This window comes from Strigops habroptila, chromosome 10 (assembly GCF_004027225.2).
Source record: "Strigops habroptila isolate Jane chromosome 10, bStrHab1.2.pri, whole genome shotgun sequence".
In the NCBI taxonomy this organism is placed as follows: Eukaryota; Metazoa; Chordata; class Aves; order Psittaciformes; family Psittacidae; genus Strigops; species Strigops habroptila.
In genome coordinates, this window is record NC_046359.1 from 30883322 (window position 1) to 30906356 (window position 23035).

General features: G+C 46.0%; 1 protein-coding gene across 8 annotated transcripts in view; it reads left to right on the top strand.

Moving 5' to 3' along the window:
- The first annotated feature begins 94 nt into the window (after window positions 1-94).
- The window catches only part of LOC115613998 (protein transport protein Sec23A), a 31221-nt gene continuing 8280 nt past the window's right edge, over window positions 95-23035 (top strand). The window contains exons 1-18 of one of the 8 annotated variants that reach the window (XM_030500177.1): window positions 95-215; window positions 1164-1281; window positions 1777-1844; window positions 2836-2903; window positions 3965-4077; window positions 6067-6210; window positions 6965-7072; window positions 15090-15325; window positions 16822-16879; window positions 17492-17578; window positions 17778-18014; window positions 18372-18457; window positions 19242-19386; window positions 19871-20029; window positions 20932-21047; window positions 22212-22335; window positions 22439-22519; window positions 22847-22936. In XM_030500177.1, coding sequence (XP_030356037.1) covers window positions 160-215; window positions 1164-1281; window positions 1777-1844; window positions 2836-2903; window positions 3965-4077; window positions 6067-6210; window positions 6965-7072; window positions 15090-15325; window positions 16822-16879; window positions 17492-17578; window positions 17778-18014; window positions 18372-18457; window positions 19242-19386; window positions 19871-20029; window positions 20932-21047; window positions 22212-22335; window positions 22439-22519; window positions 22847-22936 — 2094 coding nt within the window. In that variant the 5' untranslated portion in view covers window positions 95-159. Of the gene's footprint in view, window positions 216-1163; window positions 1282-1776; window positions 1845-2835; window positions 2904-3964; window positions 4078-6066; window positions 6211-6964; window positions 7073-7804; window positions 7997-9005; window positions 9683-11270; window positions 11292-14014; window positions 14109-15089; window positions 15326-16821; window positions 16880-17491; window positions 17579-17777; window positions 18015-18371; window positions 18458-19241; window positions 19387-19870; window positions 20030-20931; window positions 21048-22211; window positions 22336-22438; window positions 22520-22846; window positions 22937-23035 lie in introns of those variants that run through there. The other 7 variants (XM_030500179.1, XM_030500180.1, XM_030500183.1 and 4 more) reach the window with 7 other exon arrangements.

Genomic DNA, 23035 nt, shown 5'->3' on the forward strand with positions numbered 1-23035 from the left:
TCCTCCCCGGCCCCGCCAGCGCGGCCGCCCATTGGTCCGCGTCCCGCTACTTAGCAACCGGCGCCTCCCCGCCTTTCTTTCCGTCGCGCTGGCTCTGACGTCACCTCTCCGCGCCGCCCGGCGGTGCTGTCGCGGGTGGCGGAGCGGCCGCGCTGCGCCATGGCGGAGGTGAAGGTGAAGCCGGAGGTGCCCGACCCCATGGATATAGAGAGCAGGTGCGGGGCGGGCGGGCTGGGTGCGCCGGGGGGAGGCTGCCCGGAGGGGCCAGGAGGGCCGGGAAGCGGCGGGGCGCGCTGGGGATGCGGGGAGGCGAGGGAGGCAGCAGGTACATGCCTTGGGGTGGGTTAGGGGATAGGTCTGAAGGAGAGACTTGGTGCTGCTGGGGGCGCCGTGTGCTTTGTGCTGGGGCAGCGGTGCTTAGGTGGCAGCGAGGGACGGGGTCTGGTTGCCTTCAGCTGCCCTGGAGTTTTAGTGTACTTAGAAGGCGGGTTGTGGCTTTTCTGCTTTTCTACAAGGTGTTTCATCAGTGTTTGCGTTCTCTCATGCTAGCGCTTCCTTCCCATCAGAGCCTTTTGTATAGAGACACTGTACGGAGGCCTCTAAATCTGTGTTGTTAATAATGAGAGCAACATCGAAGTAAAGTGGAGCACCATTTTCAGTGTTATCACAGAGCAAAGGTGAACTACCTTTGTCCAGCAGTTGCAGCAGCACATTTGTCAGCACAGGAAATAGATGCCAAGTTCCCTCAATAGGTATGACTGAGAATATAGTGGTAGGGCAGGGGGGTATGGTTTTAAACTGGCAGAGGGGAGATTTAGATGAGACATTAGGAAGAAGTTTTTCCCTGTGAGGCCCTGGCACAGGTTGCCCAGAGCAGCTGTGGCTGCCCCATCCCTGGCAGTGTTCAAGGCCACGTTGGACACAGGGGCTTGGAGCAACCTGCTCTAGTGGAAGGTGTCCCTGCCCGTGGCAGGGGGTTGGAACTGGATGAGCTTTAAGGTCCCTTCCAACACAAACCATTCTGGGATTCTAAGAAGCACTTCATGGGTACTTTTTCTTTAAGTTCTTCTTTTCCCTGTCTTCCATTCTGACTCCAGTACCATTTGGTTTTGATTTTGGATGCAACAGAACATGATTTTAAACTTGGTTTTCTCCTCCCTTAGGATTATTGAGCTGTGTCATCAGTTCCCTCATGGTATCACAGACCAGGTGATTCAAAATGATATGCCTCACATGGAAGCCCAGCAGCGAGCCATGGCGATCAACAGGCTGCTCTCAATGGTAGGGGGATCTCGCCTTCCTCATGTTATTTCAGCCAACCCAGAGCACTCTTCATACACACATTCTGCTTGGTAGCAACCTGCTGGGCAGGGCTAGCAAATGAATCCCTTTGGATTTAGCATCATTTGCCATAATATACAGTTACCATAACTTACTTTTGGTTGCCATAAGCACTTATCATTGCCAAAGCAAATTAAAGCTTATCTCAACTTACAAAATTAACGTGAACATGTATATCCATGTGTATTTCTAGGTGAGGAAGCTACTATTGAGAAGTACATTTGTTTGTTTGGAGTTTTTTTCCTGGCTATTTGTTGGGGAAAAAAATATTCTCAAGGGTATTATTGTTTCCAGTGTTAGAAATATTAGTTTTCTCTTTTCTTTACCCTGTTGACGTGAAAAAAGGTTTTTATTTTGGAAGTTTAGAAGATTCTTGCCAAGTTCTGAAACACGCTATTTGAAGGAAAGTAAATGCATTGTGCCCATCTCTCCTAGGGGCAACTGGATCTTCTCAGAAGTAATGCAGGTCTCCTGTACAGAATCAAAGAGTCTCAAAATGCAAGGTAAGCCCTCTGTTTGCTGGAAAAATATATTTGGGACACAGTTCTGCAACTCATGTATAGCCTTGCTGAGGAGACACTCAGCAGTGTAATATGGATTCTGTAACATGGATGTTATGAGACAGAACTGCTTGTTTCAGGAGGTGCATTTAAATCGCCTAAGCTGATCCTGACAAGTGTTTTAGGTATAGTGGTTTCTACTGTACAGAGCTCTGTCTTCCTAGCAGAATTCCTGGTCCAGATGACTGCAAAGTGATCTGTGCAAATGTATGTATATGCTCGGGTGAAATCCAGCTGAAGCCTAACCAAACCATCTGCAGGCTGTGGTTCTGTGGTCTTCCTCACTGCTCATGTTTCAGGATCAGCAATCATCTTTACAGCTGTTCCAGGAGGGCACTTGAACTCTTTGATTTACGGAAGTGTACCTTCAAATCATGTCTTGTGATGCCTGTGTAAATCTGAGTAAGAGATGCCTGGACATACTTCTGAAAAGAAATATCCTTTCAAGTTATCCTCAGTGCAGGCATCTCATCTTTTCTTTCAGATGCATTAGAAGAAATTGTTGAGTTCAGGCTTTCTCAGACAAGTGAAAATACGTGTTTTAGAGTTGGAAGCATGCTACTATTCTTCTGAAGATGTTCTGTGTAGAGACAGATTATCCTAAATTATGCTCTGTGCTGTGTTAGACCTTCCGCAGCTGCATTAGTGTGCGACCCTGAATTCTCTGTTGTTATGACATGTTGAATAACTCCCTCTTTGCAGCTTTTCTTTCATACTGTGCTCTTTTCTCTTTATTGTGGCTTCTCACTGGCAAGCTTGGCTGGATCCAGAGAGGTTTAGTGTCATGTATTATATTGGCCAATGGCTGGCTTATTGTGTAGAGGTTCTATTTTGTGTGTTGGTTCTTTTCATAGTACTCCTTTGCAGTTTAAAACAAATTCAACTTTCAGATTTTGGGCCTTTCAAAAACCCTGATATGTGTCTTATTTTACAGTAAAATGAAAGGCTCTGACAATCAAGAGAAGCTGGTTTACCAAATTATAGAAGATGCAGGCAACAAAGGTACTTTAATTGTGAATGTTTACTTAGGGAACCATTCCTGTCCAGACTTTTAAACGCTTGTGCAGATAATAAAATATGAAATCTGGAGTCCCCAAGCCAGATCTGTAGCTAATGTTCCATGTGTCTGCATTTTAAAAACAAATGAGAAGATGACCTATTTCTCTATTAAAATAATGACCTATCCTGGTTGACTTTTGGGGGGGCTCTTCCAGAATACTTGGAATATCTTTCTCCCTCTCTGCTCCGCTCTGGTGAGACCCCCCCCCTGCAGTTCTTTGTCCAGCTCTGGGGCCCCCAACACCAGAGGGATGTGGAGCTGTTGGAGCGAGTCCAGATCAGGCCATGGAGATGCTCCAAGGGCTGGAGCAGCTCTGCTCTGGAGACAGGCTGAGAGAGCTGGGCTGGTTCAGCCTGGAGAAGAGAAGGCTCCTTAAGGGGAGACCTTAGAGCAGCTCCCAGTGCCTAAAGGGGTTGACAAGAAATCTGGAGAGGGGCTTTTGACAAAGACAGATAGTGACAGGAAAAGTGGTTTTAAACTGACAGAGAGGACGTTTAGATTAGACATTAGACAGAAATTCTTCCCTGTGAGGGTGCTGAGGCCCTGGCACAGGTTGCCCAGAGGAGCTGTGGCTGCCCCATCCCTGGCAGTGTTCAAGGCCAGGTTGGACACAGGGGCTTGGAGCAACCTGCTCTAGTGGAAGGTGTCCCTGCCCGTAGCAGGGGGTTGGAACTGGATGAGCTTTAAGGTCCCTCCCAGCCCAAACCGCTCTATGATTCCATATATTCATGTTGGCAGTGAAATGGGGTCCATGTGTAAGAGCAAAGGGCAAAAAGACAGTGTGGTGGTTGTGGTATGTTTCTTGGTCTTGTTAGTTGTTTGTTTCGTTCCGTCCCCACCTGTCCCTTTCCTACCTTTTGCTGGGAGTGGTAGGATTGAGGATACACCCTGTGGTTGGCAAGCAAGTCAAGCAGTCCTGTGACGTGACTTTTGGTTTGTGAGTATGTAGAAAAGCAAATGGTTTCTTTTATTCATTTCTGGTCACTTCTCTGTTTTTAAACAGGTATTTGGAGCAGGGACATTAGATACAAAAGTAATTTGCCTTTAACGGAGATCAACAAGATACTGAAAAACTTGGAAAGCAAGAAACTAATTAAAGCAGTTAAATCTGTGGCAGTGAGTATTTGACTGTTGCGTTTTAACAATTTCAAACATTTGCTGCATGCTGTGTATGTTTGAATGGGACTGGGAGCAGAGATACCTCATTCTGCCTCCAACTTTCTCACTGACTGTGCACCAGTGTTTGACGCTCTGCTTTGGTGTGCAGGTTTGAGGTGCAGTGATACAAGAGGCCATAATGTTTATTAAATAATCAACATACCACTAGCAAACTGATTTAACTAGTAAACACATGACTAGTAATATACGGCCCTATCTCTCTTCCCACCACTACTAATTACACACCGTTACTAACAAGTTGCAGTTCTAGTTCTCTTAACTCTTTATTGCACATAACTGTTGTTATAGTTCTGTTACCCTTCACAAACCCCTCACATTGCTGCTGGTCTCCAGTTCTGGCACCCTTTTCTCTGCACTTCCATGCCTGATCTTTAAGACCTAAACATAGGGAAGATTTTGGTGGGTTCCCCCTAGCATCCAGTAGGCTTAGGTCCACAGGTCTGCTTCTCTGCTGTCTGTACACATCCATGCTCCCGCTGGCTGCAGATCCTGCTCTCTCTTGTTCTCCGTTTTTATACCTTATTCTCCTCTTCTGTTTCTTAACTCTTTTCTACCACTTGTCTCATTTCTCCATGCAGTCTGCACCCAAATAAGCAACCTGCCTGTAATTGCTTTTTCTCTATTGGTCCCAGTGTTGCTGTACACAGCAACCTCAGCCTTTTTACATGGGACAAGTGATAAAGTTACCTAGCTGCAAGTGGCCTTGCAAGGTTCCTCTCTCCCAGAGATCCTGAAACTCCCTTCATTTATCTGGTTCGTACTGGATTTGCATTGTATAAACAATTTCTAAGACATTTGATTCTGTTTTAGTCTTGGTTCCTCTACTTTGTTCCAGTTACTCAAGTACTTTCTTATGTGCAAACAGTCCACGTACCAGAGTAGGGCTTATCCTATTCCATGCTTTTTCTCATGCTCTTATAATGCCCAGGCAGCATATGTTCTCCCTTACCTGCTTAATTACAAATCATTAGTATTAGCATGTTCTTTGGACATTTTCCTGGTTTCCAGCAGAGATTCTGTCTTGTTGCAGGGCCTGGTAAACCAGGAAGTCTACTTGTTTGTGAACTTGAAAGTTTTATGTTGTGTGCCTTTTCTGTGTGCCAATCTCATCTGCACCGTGGAGGCAATACCTCGTCTTGTGTGTGTGTGTTTGTCGGGGGATGTGAGGGGTGAGGGTAATTTCCTGAATAAAATGGAGATAAAGGAGTTTGACACAGAAAAGCAGTAGCTTTTTCATGTTCTTGTGAGAGATGCTGGCTTCATCTAGCCATACAGGGGGTGTAATGCTGCTAAAATAGCTTCAGGGGTTGCTGAGTTAGTCCTTTGGATGACCATTGTCCTTTAAGTGACTACTACTGTCAGTACTGAAGCGGCATTCTCATTCGCCCTGTCTAGTTGTGGCAGTAAGGAGTGGGCTCGCAAGGGCTAACTAGCTGCAGGGTTTGATCGTGTAAAGGTGGTCTTATCATCATTGTAGAGGTTGATTCCTGCAGAAACAATTGGAAGCATCTCCATTAAGTTTGTCTTTGCTGTCTTCTGGAGACAGCTTCCTGTCCTCTTTTGACTGTGGAGGGGAATAAGAGTCAGTAGGCTACAATTAAGCTCTGAGACCTCCTTCAGTGAGGTTTGTATTGTGTGCATGCTGCTGATATTTTGGACTCTCCTAACACTATGTTATAAAATGATTAGGAATCTAAATGTATTCATCTTTATCTCCATGCTATCTGAGGGTCAAACGTGTTAAGGATAGCTTGAGTCAGCTGGATTGCTGCGCCCTGGGTTTTAGGAGTAATGAACCATCTCTTTGACAGATATCATCTTCAATCTTCCTTTCTTCAATCTTCCAATCTTAAGAACCATCTCTTTGGCAGATATCATCTTCAATCTTCCTTCCAGATATTGAGAGCTGCATGTTTTCTCCAACAGGCATCCAAGAAGAAAGTGTATATGCTGTATAACCTGCAGCCTGACCGCTCGGTGACCGGTGGGGCTTGGTACAGTGACCAAGACTTTGAGTCAGAGTTTGTGGAGGTGTTAAATCAGCAGTGTTTTAAATTTCTACAGAGTAAGGTGAGTGCCACTGCTAAAGTCAACTTCCATTTGGTTTGTGCAAGTAATTATTTTCTTTATAAAACCAGTGACAGGCAAGGCTTAAGTTTTCCATGGTGTTTTCCATAAGTGTTGACTGTTGTTATAACCAGATTGGCAAGTCTATACTGGTTTATTTTTGTCACAGCAAGTGGGATGCCGTTGCATTTTAATAATGCATATTTTCACACCCTGTGCAGGGAGCGAAGCCTTCTGTCTCCAAGCTCCATTGACAAGCTAGGCAGCAAAGACCACAGCACCAAAAAATGCAGCAAAAATCACTGTGTTCCCTGCAGAGCTCCTTATTTCTGAGAGGATATAGGGTGCTTAAAAAACAGTTTTCCCTGGTTGAACTGCAGGAGAAGCCTGCTCTCTGTTAAATAAGTCCTATACAGATTGCAGCATTCCTCTATTCTGTTAAAATATATTTTAACTGGCAGTAGGTACTGCATGAATTATTTTTTTTTTTGCCAACAAAATGCCAAATGCTGCTATTCCTTCATAGTAACCTAAATGACTGTGTAAATTTTGTCCTATTTCTTGTAAAATTCTGTTTGGTTGTGCGCTGCATTGTCTCACAGTTTTAAGGACATAGCTTTAAATGCTAAATAAAAAACATGTCCCAGAAATGGTTTGGAAATCAACTTTTGTACTTCAGTCTGCCTGAAACTGAACCATGAAGGAGGCTCTTGGCAGTGGGTACTGACTGTAACTCATCTTTGGTTTTCTTCCTTAGGCAGAGGGCGCTCGAGAGAGCAAACAGAACCCCATGATACAGAGGAACAGCTCGTTCGCCTCATCCCATGAGGTGTGGAAATACATCTGTGAACTGGGTATCAGTAAGGTCAGAATCGATTCATTTTACTACTGTCAAAATTGTCAGTGCATGGCTACCTAGAGGAGTTGGGTCCTGCAAATTTGGTGAGGGTCCGGTAAGTGCTTTAGTACCCTATGGTTACTGCAGTGGAGGTGGGATTTGCTGTTGACTGCTTTTTGAGGAGAGTCACTGATGCTGCATGGAACTCCAGGATAGATTGTGCCTGTGGGTTTTTGAAGACTTATAAAAGAATTAGCGTTCACATCCTTGTGGATGAAGTAAAACTGACTTTGAAGTAAGTGTTCCTTTAACAGTCTCAACTACTTTTATAATTTCTCTCAAGTTTGTCTGTGCACTTCAAGCAGTTTTAGGAGAGGGGGAAAAAAGAAGGGAAAAAACCTTGCAATTATCCATCATTAGGTATATCTTCAGCAGTCTTGTCTTTTTCTTTTTACAATACTTTTCCTCTAAAACTGGAAGTGTGTAGTGTTTGGAGGATGTAGGCACTTGAGGTGCATAGGGAAACTTTTTGGTAAGCCAAGGCTAGTGTAACCCAAAAGTCCTTGGGAGGTAGGAGGTATTGGTATGTGCTTTTCTTTTTGTGTCTGCATAGCCTCATAAAGTGCCCAGTGTCAGCAGTGCCTTTATCTGGGCTAGGCTAGAACCCCTAAGGATTTATTACTCAAGGACTCATTTCTTCCTTGCAGGACTTGCTGGCATGTATCTTTACTAATATTTATCTTTTAAATTGTTTCTTAGGTAGAGTTGTCAATGGAAGACATAGAAACCATTTTAAATACGCTCATATATGATGGAAAAGTGGAGATGACTATTATTGCTGCAAAGGAGGGGACGGTAGGCAGTGTGGATGGACAGATGAAGTTGTACAGAGCCGTCAGCCCTCTTATACAGCCCACTGGATTAGTCAGGACACCCTGTGGACTCTGCCCTGTAAGTAATTAATTCTGTGTATGAATAGGTGGGTGCATCCAGATTTTCAATGCAGTCCTGCAAATGGCCAGCAGGCACACTGCAAGGTTATGCCCAGGAGTGATCCTTGTGGCTTTCTAAGCCAGCTGTGCTTACGAGCGTTATCCATGATGCTTCAGCTATGGTGCAACACGCAGGTTCTTCAGTTTAGACCAGGATGCTTCACACTTACACAGTCCAGGGAAGAGATGTATGAAAGGGTGTTCTCAAGTGTAGCCCATTCGAAATTATATTAGTGTATTTTCTGATCCCAAGTTTCATAGAATCATAGAATCAACTGGGTTGGAAAAGACCTTCAAGATCATCCAGTCCAACTGTTCCCCAGCACTGCCAAGGCCACCACTAACCCATGGCACTGAGGGCCTCGTCTACACAGTTTGTGAACACTTCCAGGGACGGTGATTTCACCACTGCCCTGAGCAGCCTGTTCCAATGCCTGACTGTCCTTTGGGGAAGAAATTGTTCCTAACATCCAGTCTAAACCTCCCCTGGCACAGCTTGAGGCTGTTTCCTCTTGTCCTGTCCTTTGTTCCTTGGGAGCAGAGACCAGCCCCCTCCTGGCTCCATCCTCCTTTCAGGTAACTATAGAGAGCGATAAGGTCCCCCCTGAGCCTTCTCTTCTCCAGACTAAACCCCCCCAGGTCCCTCAGCCGTTCCTCATCACACTTGTGCTCCAGGCCCTTCACCAGCTCTGTTGCCCTTCTGTGGCCCTGCTCCAGCACCTCAACATCTCTCTTGTTGTGAGGGGTCCAAAACTGAGCACAGGATTCGAGGTGCAGCCTCACCAGTGTCCAGTGCAGGGGGATGATCACTGCCCTGGTCCTGCTGCCACACTATTGCTGATACAGGCCTCTGTTAGACTGCTGCTGTTCTACTGGAGAAGGAGCAGCAAACACATGAGCATGTTATTCCTGTCAGATATTGCTTGCTGTGTATAATTTCTCTGCTGACATGGGGCTTTCTTTTGTAGGTTTTTGATGATTGCCATGAAGGTGGTGAGATTTCTCCATCAAACTGTATTTATATGACAGAGTGGCTGGAGTTTTAAAATGAAACTGTAAACTGGACTCATGCTTCACAGCCAAGGTGACCAAGCAGCTTGCTTTTTAAGAAGTGGACTTCCTAAACTTGTGAGCAACTTCAGGACATTGCAGTGACTTCGTTTTTTAATGTAACATAAAGCAGCAATACATCAGTTGTCTAAGCAGTCCTGTGAGTGGACTGGAAATTGAGTCAGCACTGAAGATCAAGGCTCAAGTGGAAATGTAGATCCCTTTTTGTATCAAAAATTGGTTGTGGGACTTGGCAAGTGCCATAGAAGAGCTGGGTGGTGATGCATCACATCAAGGGTTGTGTTGAGTACGCCACAGATGCTTATTCTGAATGACAAAGTAAGTCATTAGCTGATCAGAAGAACTTGCTGACGAGTGTTGCCAAGAAGGAGATCCCAAACTTTGCTTTCAGATTAATGCTGCTAGGGTAGTTAAGTCCTAAATCTGACACTTTTCTCCCATGACAGCTACCATCTAATTGAAGACAAAGAATCTTACTTGGGAAAGATCCTGAATATGTCAAACAGAACTCACAGTCTTTATTATCTTTGTTACCTACTAATTTATCATTAAACCCCTGACTTTTTCTCATGTACATCAGTGCTTCATTTCCTCCATTGCCTGGTGATGCATCTGTTGTATTTATCCCTTCATCTGACAGCTACAAGAGCATCATCAGATCTGTGTTGGTGTGTTCTGGCAGCTGCATCATGTATGTGGTTATGAAAATTTGACTAGATGTATTCTGGGAAGATGCTTTTTCCAGAAGAGGGGAAAAAAAAGTTTCTCTCGTGTGATGGTACAGGGAAAATTTTATAGATGATCCGAGTACCCCCAGGGTTGAAAAAGATGTCAGTGACGGTTGTTGGCACATAAATATGACCTCTGGCCTTGGTTTGTGATTTGAGAAAGGCATGATATCAGCATCTCGTCAAAAAGCACAATCTTATCAATGTGATGGGGAGCCAGTTTCTGTTTATCTTCTCAATGTGACCCCTCTGGTTCCTCTGTGTGACTGGAATGATGAATTAGCAATTGCATGTTACAGTCTGTATGTTACAGACTGTGGCGTTGTCATAAGCCTCTGAAGAGAGAGCTGTGTCTAGGTTGCGCTGGTTATTGATGTCCATCTGGCGGTTTTAGAGGGGTCATACTGTCTTTGAAAAATGCAGGTTTCGGATCCTGATCTGAAAATGCAGGTTCGGATCAGGGAAGTAAACAGATTTTTGTACCAGCTATGTTATGCTAATTAGTGACTCCACCTCTTCCTTAACCTATAATCAAGCAACCTCTAGGGAAAACCAGTCAGCTCCGTTCTCCTAAGTGAGAATATTGTGCATGTAGGGTACAGCCAGTTCCAGAGTAACAGAGGACTGAGTGATGTACTAGCAGCAGGGCACTGTGCAGACACTCTCCTCCCAGTACAAGTTGCTACCTGTAGCTTCATCTTGCTGGATCTCTACTCATCATCTTCACAAGCAGCCTCCCAGCACTGGGCAACGATACGTGGGCCAAGCACAATGCTGGACCTGTTGCATCTAGCTATTTTCAAGATTCCCTGTCTGAAAATAAGCCCTCCTGGACACTGTTGAGGGGAAATGGTCAAGCACCTCTACAACAACTGTTATCAGCTTGCCAGGTAATTGGACCATGAGTAGTAAACAGTTGGGCTAGCAGATTTTGGAAGACAGTTTACCTAAGAAGGGCAGGAGTCTTTACATCAGCTATTTCAATACTGTCCAGGAGTTTGCACCTTCTAAAAGCAGTCTGGATCACACACAGAAGTGTTCAAATATTCTTTGATTTTCTGTTTTCCTACTTACATCGTGGGTTGTGGACAGAAGGTAAGTGCTGAACAAAGAATAAAACAAAAACTTGGTTTCTGTCCCATTCAGAGAGGGTGTAGATAGAGGCAAAGGCTCCTTGTTTGGGGGCAGCTGGGAATGCTGTCTCCAACTGGAGCAAATAACTAGTACTGATAAGCTGAATGTGATTGTATTAGCTAGTGTGAGCACCCACAGCCAGCTTTTTCTTTTGTTGCAGAGGTGACAGGGATGCATATCTCTGCAGAGGCAGAAGAGCTCTTACAAAAGAGTACTGGGAGTGAAATGATCCGATGTTTGTTCTTTCTCTGCCACTTTAACCACTCAGCACACTTAAGCCTGAGGAAAATGCTGCTTCAGATAACCGTTATATGGCCAAAGGTAATTTCATTGAGGTGTGGGTCTAGGGTTGCCTTTTGTCCGCTTGTGTTCAAAGAGGACCTAACACAATGGGGTCCTGAATCCTCCTGCTGGCAGAGATAACACATTGTTTGTGCTCTGCTGCAGCTAGAAGATAGCTTTCAGGGAAACAATACATCTTTATCATGCAGGAATGTCACTTCATGCAGTATAACCATATTCACTGGCAATAGGAAAAAGGAGAGCTTGTCTGCGAACAGCTTTAGGAAGTAGAGAGCTGGTTTATTAAGCTCTTTAAATTCTGGCTCATTTGTACAGGGTTTACCTGGCTTAGATGACCTTTGTGGTCTCTGAAGCTTCTTGGTGTTGTAGCTCTAACAAAGCTTCTCAAATTTGGAAAAAATCCTCTATGCCTATAGAGAAAAGTAAAGCAATTTCACTTGCCTATCTGTAAAATAGGAATCTGATCTAAATGAATTGGAGGAATGATCTTTCTGTCATTCTGCTTTGTCACAAACCTGGCTAATCTGTCAGCCTGTAATTCTTAAGAAGGGAGTAAATGCTAAAAGGTAACAGTATAGTGGGGTTTTTTTTCCTGCCTGAGTTGCCAGGTAAAAGACTGAAGGAAAGCTGTCCGTTTTACAAACTGGTATGAAATGCGACATTTTGAGGAAGCTACTATACTAGCTCCAGTACTGAATGTGAAAACACCTAGCTGTAGAAAGCTGAGAACTAAATAAAGTTAACCCTCAAAAGATTGATGACCACCTGGAAGCATGATCTGCTCATTTCTTTATGCACGCCTCCTACAAGAGGTCAGTTTCGCAGGACCATGAGGTACCTCCTGGGTCAGAGAGCTCATCCCTGTTTCTGTGAGCCCTGGGGAGTGCAGACCCTGCTGGGAACTACCAGGCTGCTCTGAGCTGTTTCCTCACTGGTGGTAACCAACTGTCCAAAGGCAAGCGGAGGGTTGTCATACCCCACTGCCATCTTCACATGGGATCAAGTGCTAGACTGCTCCTCATGTCTAAGAAACAGTAACTTCAGTACCAGGCTGCATCGTGAACGAACAGAGGACAGCTAGCAGGTACTGTTTGACGTGTCTAGCCTTTACAGTCCAAAGTTTAAAACATTAACGGCAAACTTGTGATAGGGAAAACATTCACCCCGTGGCTGAATGGTTGTTCCGTTTTTCCTCCTGCTGTCTTTTGGTTTACTCTGCTCATAACTCGTTGGAGGTGTTAAGCGCGATGGTTGTTCATCTGGTGCTGTTCGAGTGCCACCTTCTGTCTCCTCCTGGTACGGCTCCCCTAGGGCTCAGGAAAGGGAAGAGAAAGCTCTTGAAGCTTGCTTAGGTTTCCTGTTTTGTCTCCATGTGCAAAGCGCTTTGGGGGAAGAAACAATCTCGAGTGGGGACAGCTGGGTTTCTTATAGCTGCCAAACACTTGATGCTTTGAAACAGGGCATAGACACCTTAAACAGGGCTGCCCACCACACACAGACTGCCTTCCCACTCCTCAGGAGATGCTGGGGGGAGTGAGGAAGAGGGGAAGCAGAGCTCAAAGCATTCTCCTCTTCCAGTTGTTAAACAGAAAACAAGTTGAGGCTTATGTAGGCAGCCGGTGTTGTTTTCCCCCTTCTCTCACTTTTTGAGCAAGCTTGTGCTTCTTCCAGGAAAACAGGAGAAGGGGAAAGCTTTTACTTATTTGGTCTAGAAGCACTAGGCAGAAGAGGCCTTGACTCTGGGTGAGCACTGCTCAGCACAGCTAAAACGTAGTTGTGTTATCAATATTATTCCATCCTAAATCCAAAACACAGCACTGCACCAGCTACTAGGAAGAAAATAGAGTTTATCCCAGCTGAAACCAGGACACAAGCTCACACCAGCTGCTCAATGTTTTAATCTAATGCTAGCAGGGTGGGTGCAGCATGGCCTTGAACCCCTGGGTCCCAGCTGAGGTGCTGTGCTTTGCTTCTGAGACATGGCAATATGAGGAAGATGTAAAATGAAGGATAAAGAAGCAACTCCAGAGGAGCAGATTTGCTTTGCCTCTTACTGATAGTGCTTGGAGAGCAAGTCCTGGGTCTGAGGACATTAACAATAGTAGTAATTTGAATATTATATACTTTAGCGTATAAGCATAGGTAGCATTCTCTATGATGAGTGATGAACCCCTGTAGCCTCAAGCCAGCGGTGAGGGTAAAGGTGAGCGTAAAGCTGGCTTCTGCATCTTTTCTGGGAACAGCAACGATGGGAAGTCCAGTTTATCCCTGGAAAGCGACCCTGGCTTGGGAGGGGAGCTGGGAACTGAGATAAAGATGAGGCTGCTGTCAGTTAACTGTCGGTTAACTTTCTTTTAAAAAGTCTCTTTAGTTATTATTAATAACCTCTTCCCGGGAGTTTCTCCGTTTACAAAGACGACCCTCCGTGCTGAATACGACAGCACCCTCCAAAGCTGCCGAGCACCCCGAGAGAAGCGCTGCTTCCCCCACCCCTCGGGCCGCCAGTGCCAGCGCACGAGGGCGACACCCCCCGCCATCTTTAGCAGGGCACCCCGTTTGGCTCCATTCCAACGCTGCACCTGGCACCCTTAGTCAAGATGGCGCCCCTGACGCCGCCGCCTCGCCATGTTTGATAGGGTCGCGCCTCTTCCCCTCCTTCAGCACGGCGCGTAGCGTGCCCTTAGCCAAGATGTCGGCTGAGCCTCTCCGGGCGCGGGCGGCGCGTGCCGGTGCCGCCATCTTGGCTGCGGGCACCCCGTACCGCTGAGCTGGCCTTGCCGGGTGCGCGGGGGCTGCCGGGACACACGGCGGCGGGGAGCGGCGCGGCGCGGGCAGGTGGGCGCTGTGGGTCGGGGTGTCCGTGCTGACCCCTGTACGGGAGGCTGTGGGGGGTGTCAGTGCGTCCCCTATAGGGGCTGGGGGCGTCAGTGGTGTCCCATATTGTGGGACATTCAGTAGCGTATCCTATGGGAGAGGCTGGAGGGATCAGTGGTGTCCCCTATGGGAGGTGCTGGGTGGTCAGCAGCGGAGGGGATCAGGGCTTTACGCTATGGCCGTACGGGTCGGAGGTGGTCCCTGTGGCTTTGCTGGGGATCCCCGCTGTCCCCTATAGCTGTGCCGAGCTCTGGCTGGGTGGTCTGTGGTGTGCCCCATATCACCGCGAGGAAGCAGCAGCTTCGCTGGAAGGAGTGGGGGTGAGCAGTGTGCTCCATAGCAGATCCCATGTGGATGCTGGAATACTACCACTGCTCATCTGCTGAGGCTTTGGAAGGGTCTGTCCTCTCCCGCCTGGAGCACAGCATCCAGCACTGGGAGCAACAACACGAGAGGGACATGGAGCTGTTGGAGTGAGCCCAGAGGTGTTTTTTGAGCTTTTTGTGATGTGCTCCTTTCCATCTGTAAGCAGGTCAGGCTGGCGGCCAGGTGACATTTGTGATGAGTGTTTTGGTCTCCTTTTTTTCTCCCCAAGGTTTCAGCTGAAGGCTTCAGGATATGTTGCAAATCTGACCTGGTTTTCCCTTACCTGAGTCAGGCAGGATTGCTTTGGCGCCAGCATGAGGCTGAGTGGATACTGGGATGTTAAATGTGGATCTCAAGGGAAAAAATCCCTCATGTTCTGGCTTAGAGTGTCAAATTGCCTTGTTTCTTCTTTGGATTTGGTGGTGGTTTAATTGTCTGGAATGTCTGGAGAGCACTGGACAGAAGAGGTTAATATAGCCACATGGTTCATTTGATAATGGGATTAACTCATAATGTATTGGCTTTGTTCTGCAATGCCTTGTGCCTACATGCAGTGTGTTGCTTATGTCCTTTCAGAGCTTCTGCAGTCCCATGGCGACGTACCTGGAGTTCATCCAGCAAAATGAGGAGCGTGATGGTGTGCGTTTCAGCTGGAATGTGTGGCCGTCCAGTAGGCTGGAGGCCACGAGGATGGTTGTGCCCCTGGCCTGTCTTCTGACCCCGCTGAAGGAGCGTCTTGACCTGCCACCTGTGCAGTATGAGCCGGTGCTTTGTAGCAGGCCAACTTGCAAAGCAGTGCTCAACCCACTCTGGTATGAATTTGGTGGCTGGGGATGTTGATAGAGGTTGGATAGAACCTAGTTTTTATCTGAGCTTTGCTACTTCCTTATTTCCCCTTTTCTCTGTCTAGTGCCTGGCAGCCTTTTTCAGTTACATGTGGGTTTGTTAAAGTCATATAATCATAGAATCCCAGACTGGTTTGGGTTGGAAGGGACCTTAAAGCTCATCCACTTCCAACCCCCTGCCATGGGCAGGGACACCTTCTGCTAGAGCAGGTTGCTCCAAGCCCCTGTGTCCAGCCTGGCCTTGAACACTGCCAGGGATGGGGCAGCCACAGCTTCTCTGGGCACCCTGTGCCAGGGCGTCAGCACCCTCACAGGGAAGAACTTTTTCCTAATGTCTAATCTAAATGTCCCCTCTGTCAACTTAAAACCACTTTGTCCTATCACTACCTGCCTTTGTCAAAAGCCCCTCTCCAGATTTCTTGTCGGCCCCTTTAGGCACTGGAGCTGCTCTAAGGTCTCCCCTTAAGGAGCCTTCTCTTCTCCAGGCTGAACAAGCCCAGCTCTCTCAGCCTGTCTCCAGAGCAGAGATGCTCCAGCCCTCAGAGCATCTCCATGGCCTCATCTGGACTCACTTGAACAGTTCCACATCCCTAAAACCCATGCATGCATGATGTTGAGTGCCAGCCCATTACTAGAGTTGCCAGAACCAGAGGAGAGAGGAGTGCCTTTGGGGAGGCTATTAAGGCAGAGATGATGTGGAAATGGCCAAGAATTTTGTGATGAATGATGAAACTTAAACAAAGATGCTGATTATACTGATATTGTTCTCTGGGCTGTGATGTTCACTTGGTTTCCTGCTGCTTGTAGGTCAGCTCCACTATAAGCATCGCAGCTGTCTTTGAAGTTTTGCTGAGAATGTAAGAGGAACAATCTTGGTCCCAAAATCATGTGATGATCGTACATACTCGGAGCGTAGTGTTGGGCTGAGAAAAAGCAGGGAAGGCCAGTAAGAGGAAGCAAAAAGAGCTCAAACCCATAAACCAAGAGTATGGCCAGGCTTTACTGTACCAGCAGTTCCAGGATGTCGTAGTGAGCTAAGTAAACTCTTTGGGGCAGGGAACAGCCTATTTGTTCAGTGTTTGTGCAGGATCTGGGTGAGTAGCTCCTGCTGCTCTGTCACTGGAGTACTTGCGTGCTACAGCTGTACAAACAATAAGATGACTGAAATAAGTCCAAGTGTAGTGAAAGAATGATTAGACCTGAGCCTTTGTCTGCCAAACCTAAGCTCCAAAGAGCTGTTGGTGCTCCGTCATGCTGACAAGCCTGGAATTGGCAGGGCTGGATGAGCTGATGGACTTTCTGGCAATAGAATGAGAGTTTGAATCCCTAAAACTCTTACCACTCAAGTTGTGTGTATGGTAGTCTGTTTGTTTCTCAGTGCTGTGAACCAGCACAGACAATTGTGAAGCTGTGCTGTAAAATCGGTCCTGTGGTTATACTAATGCTTCATCTTTTCCTTGCAGCCAAGTTGACTATCGGGCCAAGCTCTGGGCTTGTAACTTCTGTTTTCAGAGAAATCAGGTAAGTTGGAAAAAGCATCAGCCCTTCCATCTTTTCAGTGAACATTTTATTGAACATCCCCAGCAAAGGATGTTCAGCATAAATTCCACTTTTTTAGATTCCTTTGGCCTTTTTCTCCTGATGAACCCAGGACAGAGTACTTGTTAATGCGTCTGTTCTACCTGACATCTTGTCTGGCTTGAGTTCACTTTTGCCAGCATGCAGAGCATAGGAAGGAGATAAAAGTGCTGTTTTGTCCCTCGTGTTTCCAGTGGGGTTTTTGCACTTGATGTTTACTGTTCTTGCCAAGTATGAAATTCATTAGATTTGAGTAGACTTTTGCCATCAGAAACTGTCATGTGGCTAAATGAATTCCAGCTAAAGCATAATCACTGGTTTAGTCCTTTTATTTGCACTGGGTTGAGCAGCTGTCATTGCTCAACCTGGGAACTTGTCCGTGCCTAGGAAAACAGCACTGTGGGTCTCTGGTCATGAATTAATCAGGTTGGTGCAGTAGCAGTAAATAGAGTTGAATAACCACATCATGAGCAGGGCAGCCTCTGTACTGCAGAGGAGGGCCCTGCATTTCTGTCCTGCAACTTCCTTGTCCTAATTTTTTGTTCTCTTTTTCAGTTCCCTCCAGCATACGCAGGCATATCTGAAGTCAATCAACCTGCAGAGCTTATGCCTCAGTTTTCAACAATTGAATATATCGTGCAGGTAAATGAAATATAGGCAAGTTTGAAGCCCCCCCCGAATTGTCTTGTTTGTGACAGATTATGTATGTATTAGATTTACTTAAGATAATGCAAATAAATAACATTTCTGCAATGTGCTTAAGGTAGGGCTCATCTTATTTCTTATGAAGCAGCACCTGGCTTATACACATGCCCAGTAAATGCATCTCTTTCCACACTAGCGAGGTCCACAGATGCCATTGATCTTCCTGTATGTTGTCGACACGTGCTTGGAAGAGGAGGACTTGCAGGCACTGAAGGAGTCCCTCCAGATGTCCCTGAGTCTGCTCCCTGCTGATGCTCTGGTGGGGCTGATCACTTTTGGCAGAATGATCCAGGTTCATGAGCTGAGCTGTGAAGGGATTTCCAAGAGCTTCGTGTTTAGGGGCACAAAGGACCTGACAGCTAAGCAAATACAGGTATATTCTGCCATGTCTTAGGCCAGTGGCTTGTTCCTCTTAGGTCTACTGACACCACTGGTGGTCTTTCAAGCACTGGGCTCCTGGGGAGAAAGAAGGGCTTAGTGCTCTTATTGTTAGCTTGTTTCCCTCCCAGTATCTGTCCTTTCTTTTTGGCTTTGAAGCTTGTCCAAGATACAGTTTGTGTGCCTTACATACGGGCTCACTGATCCATTCCTAATAGGAGCACAAAGATTAATAATTGCACAGATTTTAATGTATTTAATGTTATAGTATTGCAGCCTCAAGGTTTGACAGCAAATAATGTTTAGTGTCTAAATAGTATATCTCCTTTGCTTCCTTGTTACTATTCTCCAGGATATGCTTGGGCTTTCAAGGCCAGCTGTGCCCATTCAACAGGGAAGACCTCTTCAGGCTCCAGAGCAACCTGTTATTTCAAGCAGGTAAGCTGCACCAGCACAACAGAAGAGCAGGGCAGATGTTTTATGCCCCTTTGGCATCATACTTCTAAACCTGGGTTTCCCAAGAAGAATCTTTGTAAGAAGATTCATATGGTATTCTCTTGTCACAGTTATTTCTCTGTTTCAGATGATATGGGTATGGGATTTCAGGTATGGGTGGGATTTAGCAGAGCTGCCAGCAGTGTATTAGACTTGCTGTAGTGTCTTGGGTTTGCAGTTGCAAGAACATAATTGACATTCAGTCTAGGTTTCTACTTGAAAAACACAGAGTAGCTGTTTTTGGAAAGCATATTGCTCGGGAGTTGTTTGGAGCAGGGGCTTGTCTTTTTGATTGAATAGCCAATGGTGGGGCTGGTCTGTGCGTAACAATCCTACATAACATCTCCTACCCCTGACCCAGCAAAGTCCAAAAAGTGGTGGACAGGCACGTAGTGACCCCTGAGCAGTAAAGCTTTATCTGCCTCTGCTGAATACGGTTTTTTTCGTTCTCAGCTCTTCTCTTTCAGTGGCAGCTCTTGTGCGTTTTGGTAGACTAAATCACCACTGAAGTTCTTTGTGACTTTGGCTTGTTGTCAGTTCCTGATGTCGTGCTTTGATCAATTTTTGTATTTTGCAAAGGCCTTGGGAAGTGTGGATGTAAGCAGGGAATGTGCCACACGACTTTTTGCTTCTGATAACTCAGTGCAATTTGTGTGTGCCAGGAACAAAGAGGCACTTTCTTCTCTAAACTTCTAAACAGGAAAACATTTTATTTGAATTTTTGCAGGTTTCTGCAGCCAGTACATAAGGTTGACATGAATTTAACAGATCTGCTTGGAGAACTGCAAAGGGACCCATGGCCAGTGACCCAGGGAAAGAGGCCTTTACGTTCCACTGGAGTAGCTCTTTCGATTGCAGTTGGCTTACTGGAGGTAGTCTTCTTAATACTGCTGTTTGAGATGAGGTGGTCAAAGTAAGCACGTGTCAGTCTTTGCTGAGAGGTGTGCAGGTGTCAGTCCAGCTCGGTCTGTGGCCCAGTTACATTGGGTGCAGAGGTGCAGTTTGTCTCTACGACATTGTGGGCTGGGGGTTTCCATCTAAATGGTAAAATATGCAGGTGTTTCAAGGTCTCTGATTCTTGTGTGTATCACCACGTGGAGGCGATGGGATGCACTGGGTTTATCTGACCATCACCTAAGATGCAAGTAAAAAGAACAGAAACTGCTTGCTTCCTGTTACAAAGACATGAAGCTTGACATAGCTTGAGCCTAAACGTGAGAGTGCTGTGAATGTCAGGAAATGCACTGCTATTTGTCGAGGTGACCTCTAGCAGAGACAGGGCCCTAAAGCATTGTTTGCCATTTAATAATTTTTTTCCTCCCCTTCTCCCCTGATATAACTCTTTATTTATTTTAGGGCACATTTCCAAACACGGGGGCCAGAATAATGCTGTTTACAGGTGGGCCACCAACACAAGGACCAGGCATGGTGGTAGGAGATGAACTGAAAATGCCCATCCGTTCTTGGCACGACATAGAGAAGGACAATGCAAGGTTCATGAAGAAGGCCACCAAAGTAGGTGCTAGTGCCTGCTGGGCATGTTGAAAAACAAAACCTGAATGTTGTATCAGAACACTAAATGAGGGGAAAGTACATAACACAAACCTACATTGCTCTGTTGACAGCTGCCCAGTGTCCTTCCCCAGGGAACAAATATATTCCATTCTCTGGATGTGGGAACAGTATGTCCAGATATCTGCATGGTTGTCTTTGAAGTGTCTGAGCCCTTCTGGGGAGGAGAAAACCTGTTTTCCAAGAATTGGTCACTTCCAGAAAGCCTCCTTTGTCTTCTTGACCTATGATTTCCAATACCTAAAGGGGGCCTACAAGAAATCTGGAGAGGGACTTTTGATAAGGGCATGTAGTGATAGGACAAGGGGGAATGGCTTTAAAACTGACAGAGAGGAGATTTAGATCGGATATTAGGAAAGAATCTTTCCCTGTGAGGGTGCTGAGGCCCTGGCACAGGGTGCCCAGAGAAGCTGTGGCTGCCCCATCCCTGGCAGTGTTCAAGGCCAGGTTGGACACAGGGGCTTGGAGCAACCTGCTCTAGTGGAAGGTGTCCCTGCCCGTGGCAGGGGGTTGGAAGTGGATGAGCTTTAAGGTCCCTTCCAACCCAAACCAGCCTGGGATTCTATGAAAGAAAACAGTTAAAATAGTAAAAATGTCAGACATGACTGTGCCTGTCAGCTTAGGGAAAGCAGTATGACACCTCTGATGTGCAACTCAAGCTCATCCATGTGCAAACTTCCTCGGAGAAGTGTGCTCCAGAAGAGCAGCAAGAGCAAAACTGTTTAGTTACCACAGCACTGGTAATCACTTCATTTGAACCTTGTATTTCATGGGTTGGCCTCTGCTGGAGAGCAGTATTAAAATTGCCCATTGCAGCATCCTGACCACCACGTGTGTTTCCCCAGCACTATGAGACCCTGGCTAATCGTGCTGCAGCCAACGGGCATTGCATCGACATCTATGCCTGCGCCTTGGATCAGACTGGACTGCTGGAGATGAAGTGTTGTGCAAACCTCACTGGGTATGTTCACAGCAGGAGAGCACAAAGGTGGCACCTGTATTTGTTTTTGTTGGAGGGGGCCAGCACTTCAGAAAGCAGTTAAGTTTGCAAAAGGGTGAGATTTTTATCATTCTTGTCTAAACTGTGGTTTGAATTTGCCAGGAGTTTTATGGCAAACCTCACCTGATCCCAAGTCCACATTTCTGAAGTCTCAAAACAGCATGTGAATTAGCACTGCTGGTAGAAAACTCCATGTCCTGCTTTGAGAAAGGTATTCTAAAGCATGGTGCAACATGTCTTTTGCAAAGGCCTCCTGCCTCCTTGGGAGATAGCCAGTATCCTTTCCGGAATTTATGGGATAGATACGCCATGCTTTGTGGTGTGTGCATGACTGAAGTGCCATCAGAAGAGCAGACTGTCAGGCACTGTGTATAGAAGCTTTCCTTGTCTGGGCCAGATTCTCTCTGCTTAACAGCTCAGTTGTGCTTTTCCAGGGATTCTTGGCTTCCCTGGGTCTAGTTTTAAGTGACACCTCTAAGAGGTAAATGTCTTGTTTTCTGTATCACTGAAAACAGTTCTGGTCTCTGCAAGGAAGGCTGTGTGCTAAACCAGGCCTTTTGGGTGCTCAGCATGTCTTATCAGCCATTATGTCTAGAGACTCAAAGGAGGGTTTGAGCAAGGTATTTGCAAATAATCATGTAGTGCTCAGTAAGCAGCAGATTGTTTGACCCGTTGGTTGCGTTACTGAGCTCCATCTGATCAGGCCTGGGTTTACAAAGGCACTTTGGGGAGGCACAACAGACTCATGCACCCACAGGCATCCTGTCTGTAGAATGGCTGGTTCCAGCCCTGCTCAGGGAAAGCAGGCTGAGCAAAGCTTTTTCCTGAGGAGTTAAAGTATTTCTAACTGCTGGAACATGAGCATTTTTAAGGCAGCTAAAGGGATGGGCAAGAAATATAGTTGAGGAAGCAAGCTGGCCAAGATGGAGCATTAACTTGCCTGGCTTTGGAGAAGGCATCCATGAATGTGCACTCCCTGATGTGAATTCTACCTATGCAAAGGCGTGCTTTAGAACAGGTCTGCATGTGTTTGCGTGCATGAGAGCTGGAGGGATGTATTTTTTGTGATTTACTTTCAGTTCCCAGTTGCTTCAGTTCTTTTGTGTGGTGTTTTTTCTTTCCCAGAGGACACATGGTGATGGGAGACTCCTTCAACACTTCTCTCTTCAAGCAGACCTTCCAGCGAGTATTTAACAAAGGATTCAATGGAGAATTTCGGATGGCTTTTGGTGCATGTTTGGATGTGAAGGTTAGAAATTAGTTTCATTGGATGATATTAACTGGGAAATACAAGTGCTGGTGATTTAAAAAAACCCCAAACCAAACCACTTCTTTTTTTTACCTTGTTCTAGACCTCTAGGGAGCTGAAAATTGCAGGAGCTATTGGACCGTGCATATCCCTGAATGCTAAAGGGCCCTGTGTCTCTGAAAGCGTAAGTTTCTGGCATGAAAAAATCTTTAATAAAGATGTAAATAAACAGTGCAAAGTTTCTGTCTAGACCTACAGCTCAGCTAGAATGTCAGAGTTTTCAAGAAGAACAATTTGGAAACATCCCTAGGAAAATACAGTCTTTCCTACATGGAATTCTCTCCCCATAAGGCTTTCTTTTAACTGTGGCCTTCAGTAACTTCATTCACATCCAAAAGATAAGAAATCTAGAATGCCTGTGATTACTTGTACCTCTGCTCAGAGTATGACATAAGCTTGCCTCACCTGCTGCTAGAGATAAAAATGCTGCTTGCTTTTTGATCCTGTGCAGGAGCTTGGAATTGGAGGAACATCTCAATGGAAAATTTGTAGCCTGGATCCCAGCACAACTCTGGCCATTTACTTTGAAGTGGTAAATCAGGTCAGTCCTGGCTTCTCTCTTTTTTTGGTCTTTTTTTGTTTTTTTACACACCAAACTCTGTTACAGGGCCAGAAAGTGCAGTGACATCCCCTGTGTGGC